The sequence below is a fragment of the Molothrus aeneus genome, chromosome 4, assembly GCF_037042795.1.
Source record: "Molothrus aeneus isolate 106 chromosome 4, BPBGC_Maene_1.0, whole genome shotgun sequence".
NCBI lineage: Eukaryota > Metazoa > Chordata > Aves > Passeriformes > Icteridae > Molothrus > Molothrus aeneus.
In genome coordinates, this window is record NC_089649.1 from 15962339 (window position 1) to 15980743 (window position 18405).

At 40.9% G+C, this 18405-nt stretch overlaps 1 protein-coding gene across 2 annotated transcripts; it reads right to left on the reverse strand.

The window, feature by feature from the left end:
* Positions 1 to 6125: 6125 nt before the first annotated feature.
* Positions 6126 to 12371, reverse strand: MMAA (metabolism of cobalamin associated A). Of its 2 annotated transcripts, none has more exons than XM_066548963.1 (7): positions 12348 to 12371; positions 11250 to 11726; positions 10102 to 10224; positions 8855 to 9025; positions 8464 to 8549; positions 7963 to 8112; positions 6126 to 6654 (listed from the first exon to the last, which is right to left on the reverse strand). In XM_066548963.1, exons 2-7 carry the CDS (start codon positions 11668 to 11670, stop codon positions 6367 to 6369), a joined length of 1239 nt encoding a protein of 412 aa, XP_066405060.1. In that variant the 5' UTR covers positions 11671 to 11726; positions 12348 to 12371; the 3' UTR covers positions 6126 to 6366. The 2 variants fall into 2 exon arrangements, with proteins under 2 accessions (XP_066405060.1, XP_066405061.1); XM_066548964.1 differs by lacking the exon at positions 12348 to 12371 and adding an exon at positions 11960 to 12327.
* Positions 12372 to 18405: the final 6034 nt, after the last annotated feature.

Sequence of the window (18405 nt, forward strand, 5' to 3'; positions counted from 1 at the left end):
AAATCATACTCACAGCTCAAAATAAAGAAATCCTGTTTGGGTGAACACAATTTGCTCTGTTCATCAAGCAAGGGCATGAAAAGTCATTCCTCTCAGCCTCAGATAGCAGTCAGGATTTCCAGGTAGATAACTTTGTTAAGATTCATGCAATATAAATAAAATAAAAGGAACGCTATTTGCAATGTAATTCCCATTCCCATTTGCTGATTATTTTACTAGATTGAGCTCTGCCAGATACCATGCACTTGCCATGCTTTTGATATGGCATGTAGGGCAGAAACCAGTTTCTTATGTAGCTGCCTGTTCTGGAATGAACACCTGATCTATCTGATCTGTTTTGCAGTTACAGCAATATTTGTCCCCTCCACGAATTTTACCAGATCAGGATAGCTGAACAGCAGAGCTTCTCTTTAAACTTCAGAAGAGGAGGGACACCAGAGCATAAAAGGCTTGTGCAACACATGCTGACCTTTTAATACATTGACCTGTAGTGCTCTGAAAAGCCACCAATGAATAGAGGAGAGAAGCCAGTGCTGGAGGTGACAAGCTGGAAAGGAGAAAGCCACCACACTGACAAGGTACAGTGACCTAGTGTCCATGAGCATAAAAGTGGCTCAGGATAACAACATTTCTGGCAGAAAAAGTATACAAATACTCAGCTGTTTCTTACTCAGATCTGGGTGTAAAAGACAAGCATCTGAGCAACAGTAAAAGCTCCTGGTCTAAGCTTCTGATGTGGTAAGGCACATTAAATGTTGCAGCTTCTGGTGTCACTAAAGAGCCTTTGTCCAGTCAAACTAACAATTTACAGTTTAGACTTAAGGTGAAACAAGCAACCTACTCCTTACTCTTGTTTTACAGGCTTTGTCAGATGTGATCAGATAAAGGCACACATTTAGTGCAAACCCTCAATCATTTCCAACCACGTTCAATACCACTTCTGGTTCAGTTTGTGAAATCTTTTCTAAAAGATGTAAACCAAGAAATTCTTAGCACCCTAATTTCCCTTTCCTCTATGGATTATTTTGCCTACTTTGAAACACTAGGAAAGCTTCTCTAAATAAGAATAGACCTTACTGTGATGGCTGAAGCACTTCTCCTTCCATGAGAGGAGGGTCTGACATCACAGTCTGGGAACCAGCTTAGCTCCTTTTCCTGAAAAGAGGCAGGATACATCTTAGTATAGTTGACTTGTCCCTGTATTTCCCATCCTCCAAATCTTCCTAGGACGGTGCCTGCTTTCTTCTAAGATGTGATGAGAGAGAGAAAGAGGAGTAAAGGGCAAAGGCAACAAAGAGGTCAAGAAGAGATGCCTTCCCTCAGACACTACTAACAAGGCACAGCACAGGAGTTTCACACAGCTTCAGAAACCCTTGTTCCCCGCTGGTGAGCTCAGTCCAAGCCCGGGTTCACCGAGGTCACAGCAAAAGAAAAGGTTGTACAACGCTGCTAAGCAACAAGTCATAAAAACCAACATCACCCTTGTCTTCTGCTGGTTGCAATTAGAGAACTACAAACAGGATCACAGATTCAGGGCCGGGAGAAAACCTTTAGCAGTGTGAGTGTGCACTGCTCCCAGCCACACAGCCCGTGCAGCAACTTCTCATTAGACACTCACCAGCATCCCCAGCCATTGCAGCCTGCACAGGGCAGGTCAGCCCAGGCCTCTGAAGCTGTAATAGCCTTTGGCTTCTCACAGGTTGTAATCTTTAGGTTGTAGTGGTCCCTTTCAGTTGAAGAAACAAAGCAGAAGTGTTGTCAGCCCCTGATTAACTTCATGAATATTTGAGTCACGGTAAAAGGTGCATAACTAAAGCTTTTACAGGCTACTCTAACAGTGGAAGAGATGTAAGAGGAAATGAAGACATAGTGACACAGAGAAGGAACTCATTTTGCCGCAGTATTTTAAGGAAGAATACAGCAATCTTATAATGCATTCTGAAAGGTGAAGCTTTTAAGTTGTTACAAGTAAACAATCTTTTACTCAAACTACAAGAACTTCTAACTATTCCCCACTTCAAGCACAATTACAAACAAACCCACCTAGTGCCAAAGGACAAGCATCCCATGGTCCCATGCAACACACAAATCCAAAAGATAGGAACAGGCGTTGAATTTATAATTTTTGTAAGCCTCACACAGCAAACACTGTCAGTCACATCAGTTTCCGTGGCTTCACAGTGAATTATCCAAGATAATTCTTACGCTCCCACGGGAGGAAAAATAGAGAAAAATACACATTCCTCTTGCTGCTCCCTAATGTACCTTCTCCATACAATGTCATGAATGTCAGCCCTCTTCTCCTTCCTTGTTCATCAGCTGAACCATACCTTAGTATGACAGGAGGGAACAGAGTATGTCTGTCATACTTCCATTCTAAGGATGGACTCTAATTGCTTCTGAGTTTTTAATTTTGAAATTTTTATTCTCAATTTTCAAATGTTCCATTATGAGGGGGTTGGGCTACTTTTAAATAAACTGTAAGAATATGACTGTGGAGTAGATGAACTGGTTTTTGGAAGAGGAATCCTGTTGCTAGTCAGTCTGTGCACTGATGACTGTCCAACTTCTCAGGAGAACACGCTAATGTTTTCTTTAATACATTCTTTACCAACTTTTGTTCAATCTTTCATCAAATTATAAATTTTTTAGAACAGTCTAGCAGGAATAGTTACAGAAGCACTAAACTCTGTAAAAACGTTTTTCTGATTTTAAGTCACGGAGTATGCTACTTATTGACTGTGCATCCAAGGGGGAGCAACAGAGCACTCTGAAAAAGGAAAATAAAAGGGAAATAAGGATGTTTGTACCAGTACAGAGCAAGTCAGTAATTGAATCTTGCCACATTACAAAAGAAAACTTTAGGAAGGGAACTGTGTACAGTTAAAAAAAAAAAAAAAAAAGTTTCTTTGTATTCTTTAGCTTTACTCAACTCCCATGCCCCAAAATCTCAAACAGCCAACACATTGCAGATTTCACAAATAAGCAATATATGTGAGGAGAACATAAAGGCTGAAGCAGCATGCACAACAGGATGTAATGCATTTGCAGAAGGCGAGGGCAGATTAGATATCAAAGGAAAGTTTTTTATTACTTAAAGCAGGACATTACAACAGAACAGTAGTCAAGAAGGGGTCACTGGGTCCTGTCACTGAAAACAGAGAGATTAGATATGAAAGGAATAAGTCACACTAAGAGCATGAACTTGCTAAGAGCATTTTTTCAACCTTAAGTAACGTGGCTGTAAATATACGTGGGGCTCAGAGTAAAGACTATTGAACTGTAACCCTTACCCTCTCTGACCCATTTCAGAGTCCTGGGTAAATCACTTGATCTCACCACACTTGTTTTTGCCAGCTGTGAAACACCAGCAACATCTATTACACAGGGACCTGGGGAAAAGTTTCACACTTACAGACAACTGCAAGACTTTGTAGAAAATGACTTTGTGTATCTAAACAGTTTATTCCTTACCTCCCTAACTCATTTGTCTATTCATTTGTCTCTCAGTTGTGTCAGTTTGTCATGCCTCCAGCTACAAACTCCCTCTTGCTATTGGCTTCTCAAGAAGTTATATTATTTTCCCATACTGTTCTGCAATAGCTGTGGGTTTAAGTGTTAACATGAGAGCAGTTTGACAACTCCAGAAACTAAGAATATGTCAACATCCTACTCAACAGATTTGCTTACTATCTTTTTTCAGAAGCCTGTTTACTTGAATAACAATATTTTAATGCATTTTAGCCAAATTAATCCCACAGAGCTAAAAATTATGAGCTGGAAACATTCTTCCCCATCTTGGGACATAGTGGATTGTTTATGGAGTTGTAGCTGACCAGCTGAAGCTCTGCAGCCCTTCTGAAGACAATCCATCTGCCCAGCCCACAAGAACATGAACAAAACTGCACAATAAACTGAGCAGCAGCTGACTCCAAAACACATCACAGCAAAATTTTACAGGCTGTAAAACAAACTATTTCATTACCACATGGAAGGCTCAGTTCATAGTTTGCACAGGACAGCTTTTCAGTTTGGTAGGGAAATCACTGAAAAACAAAACAGGGACCCTCATTTACTCTTTCATTTCCAAAGACTCCTTTCAATATAAGGGTATTTCTCCATCTACTGAAGCATGAGGCATAATTGAACACATAAAGAAGGCAAATCAGATTTTCATTTAATGTTCTGCTTTAAAAGGAAAATGCAGTTTGAAGAACCTGCTTAAGCCATTCTACTTCTGCTAAGAGTTCATTTGTAAATTAACGATATTATAAAAGAAGCAACAAAATGAGAAAATAATGATAGCCCATGGCTTGAGTGGATCAGTAGATCTGCATCCAGAAAATAAATACTGAAGAAGCTGTAAAACATATTCTGCTTGAGCAGGTGTCATTTAAACAAAGCTGCAGGTTCTGTTTTACTTGCTTGGCAGCTCATGTATGACAGACAAAGAAAACAGCAGTCCTGACAGAAGAAGCAATGACCATAATAAGGGTTTGATCTAACAGATAAACACAAATGAGGTCACCTCAAAAACTGTCACCTGAAACAAAGGAACTATCAAAAAATTGAGAACTCACTGGTTAAAACGCTGCTGCTCTCATTAATTCGTTCCCCATCTGACTGTCATTTCTTCTATAAGGTATTATAAAATACAGTCAGTATTTAAAGCTGAAAGGACTCAAAGGACCCAAGAAGTTGCTTTTGGCTCAGGGCACTCTGTCATATTCAATAGAGGCTGTTTAAATAAAAAAAGAAACTGTAAGTACTGCATTTCTCTCACAATTCAGCATGGTCATTACAAAGTCATTGTGCTTCTGCCACTCTATACATTCCTTCAGCTGCCTCTTTGTAACTCATTGCAACAATCCCAAAGCAGTGATTAAGAAACAGGAGTAAGTGGTCAGGAGTTCTGACAATTTAGGTGATGGAAACCACTACCACCAGCTAGCCCTGTGCAAACTTACCAAAGAAATGCCACAGCTGTATGGTCCCCAAAACACCACAATGCCCTTCCTTAGTGTTTCACTGCAAACAGGGCCTAGCAGGCAAAAGTTGGGATCACCGCGTAACAACTGGGACAAGGGGAATGAAGCAAAAAATATTTAGAGGGGGAAAAAACCCTGAACAAAACCAAACACCATGAAGGTAAAAAGAGGATTTAAGTAACCCAATTCACTGCTTTACTGGAATTGGGTTGCCAGAAGCCAAACAGGTGAAATTGAGCTGAAGTCACCATACCTTTTACATACATGTCTAGAAAATCACAACTGTGAAAATTATCACTTCCAATATATTTCTTTAAAAATTAATTTACCTAAGTACCAACAGGCTCACAAATTCTCCTGTTTTAATGGTTTTACTGTCAGATCTCCAAAAATCAGCACTTTTCCACTTCATCCTTCACATTTAGTGGGTACCAGATGAGCTCTGCCTTCTAGATCATAGATCAGGAAAATGTTTCCTCCAGATTTTTCTCAAGGGAAAATAGAAAATGAAAGTGCTTTTGGTTGGAAGCAGTCCTGTCTTCTGCATGAGATAAAGAAAAAAATACCAAACACGACTGGCCATTTTGTTTGAATCCAAAAAACGTAAGTCAGATCAGAAAGCCACAAAACATTATTTTTAGAGACAAATTATTCTAGTATAAAGGCATTTGCTATTAAAACGTTATGGGTAACATTTGTCTAATGTGACGTCTGCATATAAAAAAAAAGTCTAACTACATTTTGCTTTTTAATAAAACATCTATTTTGAAACCAGATGGCTAAAATTCCCTTCTCCTACTGTACAGTGTGTAATAACTAACTACAGCTTCCAAAGAGGGACCAAACACCACTATGTTCTATTTATATGCACACAATTTATTTAAAACTAAAGCTGTGGTCTGGTGCTGTCAGGCAGTGCAATGTTCTTGCTGTCACTCAAGGTGAGGAAAGAAAATGCAATCCATTCTGGCAACAGCTGCTGCTATATTAGAATGGAAAGCTGCAGTGTCAACTGCTCTGAGATGACCCCACAACCAGAATCCAACCCTGCACCACCACAAACCTCGCTCTCCCGCCCTCCCCAAACCCAATCATTTTACACGGGCATCCAGTTTTTATCAACAGATCTAAGGCATGTAGAAATAGAAGATTTGGAAGTTTATTTTTTTCCAATAGCATGTAGGAGTCTCTTAGTGAGTGTTTAGATTTGTCATGATCGCTGCATATACAGAATCCAACAGAATTCTTCTGCAGAGTGCTGGATAGGTTTTCCATTCATTTCTGCTGCAGCAAAACATCAGAATCCACACATAGGAAAAGTGCATTTAATGTTCATGTTTACATAAAGCACTCATCAAGAACAGACTACAAACAACGCTTAGAGACCGTCTTTGAACGCCTTCAGCAGCAGGTCAGCTGCCAGCCCAGGAGACAAGACCCCTGTAAGAACTTTTTCCTCCAGAAGCGGGATCTTATCCTTGACGGCCAGGTGAGTGCGGAAGTGCTGCAGCATGTTCTCCTGGATGAGGTTCCACATCCACACCTTCTGCTGCCGGCGCCGCTTGGCCAGCAGCTCGCCGCTGCTGAGCATGAGGTCGCGGAACTCGGCCATTTTATCCCACATCTCCGAGATGCCCTCGCCAGTTTTGGCGGAGATGCGCATGACCTGGGGGGGTCAGGGAATGGCCAAAGCCAGGTTACCTGCTGGCCTCGAGGCTGCCAGGACTGCAGCAGGCAGATTGCATGGAAATCAAGACGTGTGTGAGGGAAGCTTCCTTCAATACCTGCTTCATGAGGCTCTAAGCATTTCTGTGCCTTTCCCTTCAACCCCCCAAAAATCTGGGATTCTACTGACTAGAAGTAGACCCTGAGATCCATACTATTTGGGATATTTGTCCAACTGCTTGTTATGAGAATCATTTTTAGTAAATCCTTCAGCTAAGAAGCACATTAGTGCTCCTTTACTTAAATGTAGAGTTAAGTGCATATTCTGGTAGCTATTCTTTCACTTAAAATATGCCAGAAACAAGGTGTTTTAATTTTTTTTTTTTAATCTTTGCTTTCCAGACCAGGAATTAATGTTGCCAATAATATTCCAGAAATCCAGCACAATCTTTCAAATAGAACAGCCTGGTGGGTTTGTTTTTGTTTTTTTTAAAAAAGCTTCTCTCCTTTTCCACACTTAGAAAAGGAAGGCTAATCCTCAGGCAGCCCAGCTGATTTAAACTCAGCTTAATGGGTCAATTTCAACACCAGGGCAGAACAAACCTCCTTTACAGATAGTTTATTTATAAAGGAAGTGAGAGTGTGTGCTTATTCTATATACAGATAATAAAAACTAGTACTGAATCTTCTCCTTAAAAATCCACCAAAACCTTTTTAATAGATAAAATACAGAAAAATAGCTTTAAAACTGAAGACCTACAGGATAAAAATTCCCATTTTCTAGCCATTTTTATTATGTGAGAAACTAAAAAAAAAATTAAAGGCATAAAGGAAACACACGAACTAGTGAAAGAGCAAAGATAATCACAGGCTTCAGAGTTATAAGAGAGGGAGAAGCAGATTAAGGGACATTTTTAGATAGGCACAGTTTACAAAAAGCAAGTGAAGTTTGCACCACTTCTGATGTCAGTAATAGCTCTGCTAGTGCAGAGATTGCAGCTCGGGGCAGAAATCCTGGGGAGGAGAACTGGCTTTGCAGTGTTTCATGTGGCACACCCTGAGATCAGAGGTGAGGCATAGACAGCAGCAATCACCTCTCCAGCACACTGAGACTGAACAACCAACTGCAGTTTTTAAAAACAGCCCAAGGACACTAGGACAGCTAGGTGAGAAGATACCAATCTTAACTCATTCAGCATGTTTTCTGGGGGGAAAAAATACAAAAAAAAACCCCAAACACATCTCCAATACCCAAACAAAAGCAAACCAGACCCAAAGAGCCCCACAAAACACAGGGAAGTCCACAAACCTTTGGCCTCCAAACCTTGGAACGCTTGCGGAGCAGCTTCATGGCACTGACGTACTCAGCCTGGATCCTCCGGGCAGGCACAACCAAATCACCATCAGCCTTGTTGATAGCAACCAGGTCTGCCATCTCAATGATGCCCCGTTTGATGCCCTAAATGCAGCAGGGACAGCAATCAGGAGTACCCAGAGGGGCTGTGGCATGCTGATTCAGCACAAAAAGCAGGTCAAAATGATTTGGTAGTTTCTAGTTTTCTCCCCAAAAATATATATAAGTAGTAAACATGTCAAAGTTAAGCTACAGAGTATCAAAAGTTTACATCCTAATACTTTTAAAATTAAAAAGGGAGCTTAGCTGTGCAGTAAGTGGATGGCACTGAAAATACTTAACAGTGTTATGGACAAAACACTATTGATATGAACTTTCTGCACAGCTACTACGTGCTGAATTTAAGTTTCTCTTTCTAGTCCCAGGCAGTAACCAATAAGAGAAACTGAAAAATACCTGTAATTCATCTCCACCCGCAGGTGGTAGCAGTAATATAAACATATCAACCATATCAGCCACAGCAAATTCTGACTGGCCCACACCTAAAAAATTAAATTCAGAATTTACCATTTACTACAAACTTTCAGTCCCATTAATAACAGTAATTGTGACAGATCCCAGCACTGCCCCACAAACAAATCCCACTATAACAAGACAAAGAGAACAGAAAACACAACAGTTTAGTAAAAGACATACAGAACTAGAAAACAAGACAGAATGAGCATTTGTGTTCAAGCAGTGACCATGTACAAAAACACGGGCAAAATCAAGGCAGGGATATGCAGTTATTAGCACAGCTTATTTCCATATCACAACACGACAATCAAAGCAATCCCTAAGCACATACCTACTGTTTCCACAAGAACAACATCGTAGCCTCCTCCCTCGCAGAGCAGAATGGCTTCATTTGTGGTCCTTGTGACACCTCCCAGTGTCCCACTGGTTGGAGATGGTCTGATGTATGCATTCATGTCTCTTGACAACTCAGTCATCCGTGTTTTATCACCCAGCAGGGAACCTTAATGTTAAATTGTTTCAGAAGTGCAACACAGCCAAAGTCCCCCTTCTCCCCCCTCCCCACCAATAAATGAGTGAGAAAAGACAAGACAGATCTCTCGTAAAAAGTCAGTCAAATAAGAATATCCTAGTTATAGTTGCTCAAGACTTAACTGAGGACTAGGAAGCCACTGTCTGGTTCTTCTACTTCCCAGAAGCTGGAAAGGCCTGACAGGCAGACCTTACTGCTACCAAATATGAAGAATTTGTGCTAGGTCAGAATCAATTCTACAACTCCTGAATGGCTTTTTGAAGCCTACACACATCAGGCCACACAGCTGATTCGTGTCTGCTCCTGCCCAAAGGGACAAATCTCTGCATCATAATTCTGACACACCTTGATGCTGGATGTTTTGTTTTAGGAGAGCTGACACGTGTCCCTGCCTTCCTTCTACTCAAACAAACTGCAAATCAGATTCAGCGAGAACTACGCACTCAATGCACGCTCCAAAAGATGAGAGATGATCGATTCTTCCAACACAGTTTCTTCCACATTTTGCTACTCTACTCATGCATCCTGAAGGCATGCATCAAAGAACACAGTCCATCTTAGCTCCATCTCATTGCAATGCTCTAGTTATTTCTTTATAAATAGTTACACACCTCTAACAGCACAGAAGCTGGAAAAATTAATGATGCTGCTTGGCAGCTGCCCCTTATGGAAAGATCAAAATCAAGACTGTATTATTTGTATCAGAGATATCAAGAATCAGGCATGCTCAACTTGTAATTTCCCTACAATTTTTTATTGGAGAGTTAGAGATCACAACCTGTCATCAGTAATCCTGCACAACTTCAAAAAATTCAAATTTAGAAAAATAAATTGTAAAAGACTAGAAAAGAGGAAGTCTGAAAGAATTACAACACTGATACAAATTTTCCAATTTTGTATCACATAGGAAAAAAATATGAAAACTTAATTTCTTTTACATTTTACTGTTATAGGCGTCAAATCTTCTTCCACTTGGCCCAAAGGGATACTTCAGTAGTTGACAAGGTATTAGAAGAAACTTGACTCAAACTTTAATTCACACTCACCACCACTTGTACTAGAGGAAGGGTCTACAGCCAACACAGACACTTTGTGGCTTCTTTCCGTAAGCATCTTCCCAAAACATTCTATGAAGGTCGACTTTCCAGCACCAGGAGGACCAGACAACCCTAAATAATCACATTAGGAAGATAAAAACATTTTGTTAGTCAAATAAATAATACATCTCATGAATACCATCAACATCTAGTTGATAACAATTCATACTCTAACACAGCATCGCAAAATAAAAGCAAATAAAAGCTATGCCAAAACAAAATAGGAGCTTGGCAACAAAGCAGCACTTCACCACCCCTCCTCCTATTGACACCAACATAACACTGGGTTTATCCACATCTATTTCTTCCCTTCCAAATAAAATTACTTGTACTGTATGACTTATCCTTCAGAACTTTCAAAATGTTATCTATTACAACTGGATTTTTCAGATTTACTACAAAAGAAAAGGAAAAGCAAGGCTGTACCTTGAAGAGCTGTTCTTTCCAAAAAATGAGGCCATTTATTTGCATGTCAAAGCTCACAAACTAAGATTAGCACCAAACTTTTCTCACTCCCATGCCCTAGTTCTTGTTCTTACTACCTTTGTACAGACAGGAGAGATGACAGCTGGGCATGACACATGTTAGCAGTCCTTCTCTTTGTTAAGGGAAAAACATTTTACAGCTTCCAGGAGAAGCAGGTTCAAGTCTCCTTCAGCTGAAAATCAGGCTGCTTAACAGAGGGGCCATAAAACAGGAAGGTGCATGTTTTTCCTTCTGTAGACTAAAAAAGGGATTCAGGAAATGTCCAAAAAACACCTTTAGGAAAAGACCAGGTGCGCTTGAACACATCTTTCCCTAAGTGTAGATAACATCTGCATCAATCTGCAAAGTAACTAATGTTTCACCTTATAATGGTTACACAACCGACCCTGAATAACACACTCCCAAGAAGCAATGATAATTTCTAAAGCATTTTCAAAAGCATTTTTCATCTCAAGCCATAATTCCACTGGACAACAGAAGTAATCTAGATTGGTTATAAACCACAAAAAAATAACAATGCAAGACTACAGACCACAAACAACAGTGATAATAAAAGGTGAGGACAGTAATTATGTGTAAGCAACTACTAGACAAGACATAAAAGGACTAACCCACTCTAAAGGCAAGTGGCTTTCCTTGATTTAACTTTTCTTGTTCCCTGTGGTAGGATAATACCTTCTGAAGGAGCACCTGGGCTACTTTCTTCTTCCTACTCTGAGTTGATTCTATGAGTGTAATGGATTCAGCTAAGCAGGCTCTGTGGCCCTGGATTAGCCCCTGGTAAAGTCTGTCTACAAGTCTCTGCTCCCGGTCAGAAAGCTCCTCTGCTTGCTGCTCAGGGGCTGCTTGCTGGCACAGCTCTCTCCTCAAAGCGTTTGATGAGCAAATCCATTTGGTGTGACAGCCGTGCGCCGGCCCAGGAGACTCAAGGCCCAGGAAATCTGCTTGGGAAGTGAAGCGAAAGGTCACGAAGTAAGTTCTTCTGGAGAAATAACAACGAGGGAATCTCAGCAGCAAACAGGAGATCTTCATCTTGGCTGGGACCAAAAAGTACCAGAGTTGTCAGTTCACTTCTGTTTGCAGACACCCTAAAGAGAAGGAAAAACATTTTTACTTTCCTCAAAGTACTTGTGAAGACTCAAATTAAGTTTATGTACACCCCTGATCCTCAGCTTTGATTTTATCTGTATCCTCTGCCTTGAATAAAAAAATGACCACCCCCTTTTCCCGTCAAACAGACCCAATAAAAACACGCTACAGAATCAAAAGCACAGCATCTCTTTATTATCATGCTTCATAAATGAAAATATCAAAAAAGTACTTTTAAATACGCCTCTGGGAGCACACGCAGCACACTACAAATCCAGGAGCAATCAATCCTTACGCTTACGGAAATGGTGGCACATTCTAGTTTGACGGGCTATTTTTAGGGCTGTTTTTAACAATTATTCGGAACGAGGGCATGTTGGCACTTATTTCCACCAGAAAGAGGAATAAAGGGGAGTGGGAGAGAGTTCAGACACAAGAACATTTAGAAATAAACAGGAGGAGCTGAGGCCTCCCCGAGGCGCCCGGGCGGCCCCAGCCCCGCTCCCGGCTCCGCCGCCTCAGCCCGGGGCGGCCGCTGAGGGGAGGAGGGCAGGCAAAAGCCGCCATTCCCGGCCGATCCCTGACATTCCCGGCCGCTACCCGCCATTCCCGGCACCTACCGGAGCCGCCCCGCTCCGCCCCGGGAAGTGACGCCCTCAGGCTGAGCCGGAACCCGCTGCCCCGCAGGGAAAGGGCTGGGAAAGGGCCGAACAGGGCCGGGAAGGGAGGGTGCCGAAGGGCAAGGAGCTACCCCGCCATTGCCCGGGCCTCCCAGAGCGAGGGGTCAAGGCCTCAGGCCTCGGGTCTGGCCATTCCATGTGTACACAAACTTCCATGGCCGTGGAGTCACAGTCTCCCTGCCCTGGCCTTACAGTGATGCATGTTTCAAACCATCTTTTCCCTCCTGATTTAGTGGTATCCACTCTCAATCCGTGCATGGCCATTTACTGGTCCTGCCCCTTCGTTTCATACACCAGGAAGAGAGAAGAAATGCTTAAATCCCCACATATGCTTTTAAAATCACGTTTATTTTCAGCCTTATTAAACTTCTCTTCAAATTTACTTTCCTGTCGTGGAATGTTGGTTTATCGTGAGGCGGGGTTTGTTTTGCTTATTTTTTTTTAACTATTATTATTTCTCCAGTCATCTCACAACCCTTTTTCTGCCCATCTTCTTGTTAAGGTACACAGATCTATTTCCAGTGAATGTGAACACACAGAATCCAGTGGCTGAGCTGTTCCCAGTGCCTTGCACTGTCCCGCAAAGACTTTTTCACAGTTCCATCACATGGGCAGTGAGAGACTATTAAATAGCAGGAGTTTTGTTCTGAACTGCTAAATGCACAATTTAATCTCGCTGCTGTTATTCCGGTCCAGAAGCTGATGATACACAGAGAACTGAACACTTCAGGGCTAAGAAAATATGCAATTTTGTGTGCCTATCAGCATGGGATGAAACCACAGCAGAAAGAGACAAGAGGTTCCATTTTGAAACAGCCTCATGAGGTCTTTCTGTTTAAGCAGGTCTTTATTCACCAGAGTTAGCCTGGATCACTATAATCTCTTCATTAACAAGCTTTCTAAGGCTCTCTGTTTCAAGTGCTGTACTTACACCTAGGTAGCACATCCCCACTACTATTTTAATAGCAGTAGAAACAACAAAAAAACCATTCTACTACTGCTTAGTTTATCCTTCAGTTTATGCCCCTTTGTGTTCTCTGAAATTGAGTACTTTTGTCAGTGACCTTGGTGAACAGGCATGGAAAAGTGCACATTTCATCAATGCTGAAGAGGAGAGGGGATTGTTCAGTTCTCTATGATTACCTTGTGGACCGGAATAATAGGAGTGAGATTAAAGTGTGCACTCAGCAGTTCAGAACAAAACTGCTGCTCTTTTATACAGCCCACCAGCTGTACTGCCAATCTGATATGGCCACAAACAGGCATGAATGTGCTGTAGAGTCATCTCCCTGCGAGAACTGTTTTCAAGACTTTGCACACTGATAAGGTCTGGAACTCCAACTTGCTCAAGTCATCCTCTTTTTTGTTCCCCTTTCCCCCCAGCTCTGTTATTCAACAAGTTTGCTTTTCACCAGTCAGAGGCTACAGTCTCCAAATGCCAGATATGAGGAAGACTTCCTATTGCCTTGTCAATGATATACACCCTTTCTTTCCATAGTCTCTCATATATCAGGGATTATATAGGTCTGCTAGAACTATATGCACTTCTACCACCTCTGATTTCTTTTTACTATAACCTCATCCAAAATATGCAAAATACTCTCTTAGAGGCTGGATCATATCTAGAATCTTCTTAATCTACATCCTGCATGCTACACAGTATTCTTGTGTTTCTCCTATGGTCTTGTAATGTATGCAACCATAGAGGGGGGGGGGTTTGGTTGTTGTTAAATAGAGCCCAATACATTTTGGGCAGACTCACTGCATTTGTGCTTTATAATCACCAACACAGAGATTTCTCTTGGCTTCTGTATTCTTTATCTGTTCATCATTAATTTACATAATATCATTGCGGAGCTATTCAGGAGAGTAATTCAGTAGCTTTCTGCATCAGGCTCTGTTTCTCCTTTTTCTTAAAAATTATCTGTCAAATTTGGGGAGGGGGGGAGTGTGTTTGTGGATTTGGGCTTTTTTTCTTTTTTTAATTTCAAAATTAACTCATATTCTGTGTTCTCTTTGCTTTTTTTCCCCAAGGGTGTAAGAAGAATAAAAATGCACCCTGCATAGTTATTCCATCACAGTCTGCAAACTTCTCCAAGATTTAAGAAAATTATTTGGTTTAACCTCCTTGCTGCAAATTTATCCCAGTGTTAAAGAAAAGGGTACTGCTGGTAACTCATGAAATAGCAGTCTTCCTTCTGAGCCAATACTAAATCAAACATCCTGTAAAGTGTTATAAATATTGTGCCATGAGCTAAAGGTGCAGGGAGGCACAGACATTCAGGCAAAATGTGCAACCAAATCCAGATCGTTACAAAAGAATAGAAAAAGACCCTTCTGTAACTTCTCACAGCAGGAATAGTATTAACACTAGAATCTGCCAAATTCAACCATGCAAATTTACATTCCGTCTAACTGGTTTCCCCTTGCAGTTTTAGTTGGATTAGTTCATTCTTTCTTTCTCTGGCAACACAGATTTCCTTGCTCTGTTCACCTCCTCTTTAAGAAAACCTAAAGTAATCTTTGTGCACATAATTAATACAATGATACTTAATATCATCACAGACATTTCTCTACAGCAATGTGCTGTAAAGGCCAATACAAAACCACAGTCCTTGCCATGGTACAAACTGAAAATACAGTGGGACCAAATGAGACCATTTGCCCTTTATTTCAGAAGGCAGCCTTCAATTCATTTCAGTTTTCACAGAAGCAGAGAAGTTTGATCTAACCACCTCTTTACAGCAAAACAGGAAGCAAGGTAACTACTGATTACAGCCTTCCTTTCAAGAAAAAAGGCTAAGCTTTTCAAGGACAGTCTTAACACTCTAGACAAAATATACCTTCTACCTTATCTTAGAAGATAATTGGACACCTGAAATGAAATCACTAGAAAGCATATTCACAGCTGAAAGTTTGCCTGTTGAAATGCAACTTGAGCCCAGGCCTCAGATCTGCAGTTACAAGATTTCCTCGGGCAAGGAAACACCAGAGAAAAAGGCCAAAAGCTCTGCAACTGTTACACCAATAGGTGTTTGCTGACTGTGAGCATCCCAAGGTGTTTTTACAAAGACCAGGACAGAGCAGCAGGACAGCTGCCTGGCTAGGTGTGAAGAAAACAGCCTTTCCACAGCTTCCCAGGGCCAGCCACCTACACAGGAGGACAACTCCATGGCTGAGCAGATTCTCTGTACCTGTGCTGGTGGGGAACCATAAGGCTGTCAGGGCTGCTGGAGCCTGAAAGCCTGGAGAAGGAAATTTGCTCTTTGAGCTTTGGCTGAGACCTACAAGAGAGCATCTGAAGAAAGCAGAAGGAAAAATGATCTTAAATAATTATGGTTTGTATTTGTGTAACAATTTTATAAACAAGGGAGCTGAAGCTTCTTGACAAAACCTTAAAGCAGTGACTTCAGTGTTTCTTGTTGGTATGAACTGAGCAGTGATTGCACATTAGTGAGAAATGACATCAGCCATTACAGGAAAGTTTTCTACTGCTTATGCACAAGTTTTTTAATTGTTAATGATGCACTACCTGATGTGAAATTATTTTTAAAGGGGACAGATAAAACCATCTTTTCTTACAAAAGCCACTGTCTTTTCTGTAAAAAAAGGAAAGACATTTACTATATAGGCAAAACCCCCAAACATTATTCCTATACTACTACTGATTGTAAAATTGTAAAAGCTGTTTAAATAATGTTCTCCAAGATCAGTTCATTGTTAAAATTATAAACCTGGAAGAGCAAGTCACTTGCCAGTAAAATAATATTTCTTTTTCTTTCAATTAAAAAAGTATTTAAAAGCTTGGCTTAAAGAGTATGTTTTTCTCCATGGCCACCAATGACTCATGATATCAAAATATTTCTCATGTAGTTCATTATTACATAGCTGAAAAGGAAATAATGAATTGCCTCTTCCTGGTTTTTTTTTAATACAGCAATGAAACCATACTAAGCATATTTGTAAACATAAAAAATATAATACAATCTGACACCTGACTTTGCTGAGACACCCTCATTCCCAGCTACTTTTTGCTTAAGGAAAGGCCTAATTGGTTGCAGTTCTTAAGTTCTGTAGTTGCCAAAAACTCATGCTGGAAGTCTCTGTTGGGCGGACATTTGCTTGCTTACTCTCCAACATGCCCACAAAAGCAAGACTTTGGTCTTACAATCCAAAATTGCGTGCAAGCTAAATGTCCCATTTTTCCAGGCAGCTGTAGCAGATGGGTGTGAAAAGGACAAAAAGGGTAGATTCTGCTGAGATTTAATGCTGTATGATCAACCCATCCAGAAACAGAGCACAACAGCATTCTGAAAGGCTGTCTGACTCAGAAAGGGCTTGCTAAAAAGCCTGTTGGATCATACTGTGTGTCACTGCTTTACCACAAAGTAAACAAACACCTTCATGCAAGTACACCCTACATTTACAAAGCTTAGCCTAATGATACAAAATATTGTACCACAGAACTAAGATTAAAGAAGAATCCTTAAATAAGACAAAAAGGGAAGCAAAAAACTCCAATATCCAAACAACAAACACCACTGCAGTCATAACTGATGCAGCTGCATGGGGAAAATTAGCATAGAGCATATGGAAAAAAGTCAAATATTTGTTTTGAGGACCAGCTAATAGAGGTCCAGTAGGGAAATTTGGAATCTTTTTGTTCAGAAGTTGGTATTGTCATCTAATTGCTTTCCCAACTAGGTCCAGGTTTAGAAAAGAATTCTACATTCAAGCAGCAACTCCATCTCAATATATCATTATATTATGCTGCACGAATCAAAGATGTTCCACCTGCACTTCCCCCCACTGGAAATTAGCCATTATTTTGTTGTCTGAAAATTTGAGTGCAGAGGAATAAAATTGAGAAACAATTCCCGAGACTCTCGCCATGAGGCTTCCTTTACCTCTTCTGGCCAGAAGGGGAAGCTAGCGCTATGCGGCTGACTCACACAGCCCGGGTGGACTGAACACACGGGAATTCAGTTCACCACCAGCATGGAAAATCTGCCCTGTTTGGCCATGGCAGAGTGTAACCACCTGAGGAACTTAAACATACTGAACATTTATTGAGAGTGCATCCAGGAGCCTTCAGAGTGTAAAATACAAAAGCCTCTCTGCAAGCATGGGTTCCATCTCAGTTTGGAAAATGGGTTCCATCTCAGTTTGGAAAATTGCTCACAGAACACCAGTAGCAAGTGGCTGTAACCCTGTTCAGGAGTCCCTTACAGTGAGTTTCTGACTTCCCAGCAGGATTTTGCTGCTGCCCTATCTCTAGTCACTGCAGCAAGTCAGGGATCTCTGGGTAACATAAGGCTTACATAGAAATGTCTTATTTCCCCACCTAAACCAGAAACAAAATACAAGGCATACATTTTAACCAAAATTCTGCTACTGTGTTAAGACACCTGCTCAGAGTATCAGTGTGGGAAACAAACAGAAAACTTTATCGGACACATATGAATAGTTGCCTTGTTGCATTAATATTAAAGGTTTTTTATTGTTTAGAATGAAGACAAGAAATCTGCAGTACTCACAGCTCAGATGGTTTGTGATTATCAGCATCCTTCATCCTTTTCAGAGCAGATTCAACTGAATTTTAGTATGGAAGGGGATAGACTGAGGGTTTATTTTTTTCTGATCGGCTATTCCATTTCAGTTTCTCAGCATTGAAAACTCAGCTGTTTATTTGACTTAAGCCAATCTATCAGACATGTTAGATGGCTCTTTCCACAGGGCTGTGGAAAGAAACAACAGCAGTCAGATGCCAAAAACTGTAACTAGGTCTGTCCAAAATTTCTAGTTTTTTATCTATCTGCATGTCTCTAGTCTGGCCTAGACTCAGGCTTTCTGCCATTTCTGGAAAGAAACTTCCAGGAATACTTCACTTCTAGGAACTTCCAGGAATGCTCTCTCTTGCTCAGCCAGAGGCAGACTATTCAAATCGTCAGTGGATGAAACATTTAAAAAATGGACATAGGACGTCTTGAATACGAGT

Excerpts from the sequence above, each read along its gene's own strand:
- MMAA (XM_066548963.1), bottom strand. The coding sequence starts at position 11,670 with ATGAAGATCTCCTGTTTGCTGCTGAGATTCCCTCGTTGTTATTTCTCC. Across the intron at positions 9,026-10,101 it reads TTCCTCTAGTACAAGTGGTG|GTTCCCTGCTGGGTGATAAA; the intron begins GTGAGTGTGAAT and ends TTTAACATTAAG. Across the intron at positions 8,550-8,854 it reads TGTTCTTGTGGAAACAGTAG|GTGTGGGCCAGTCAGAATTT; the intron begins GTATGTGCTTAG and ends TTAATTTTTTAG.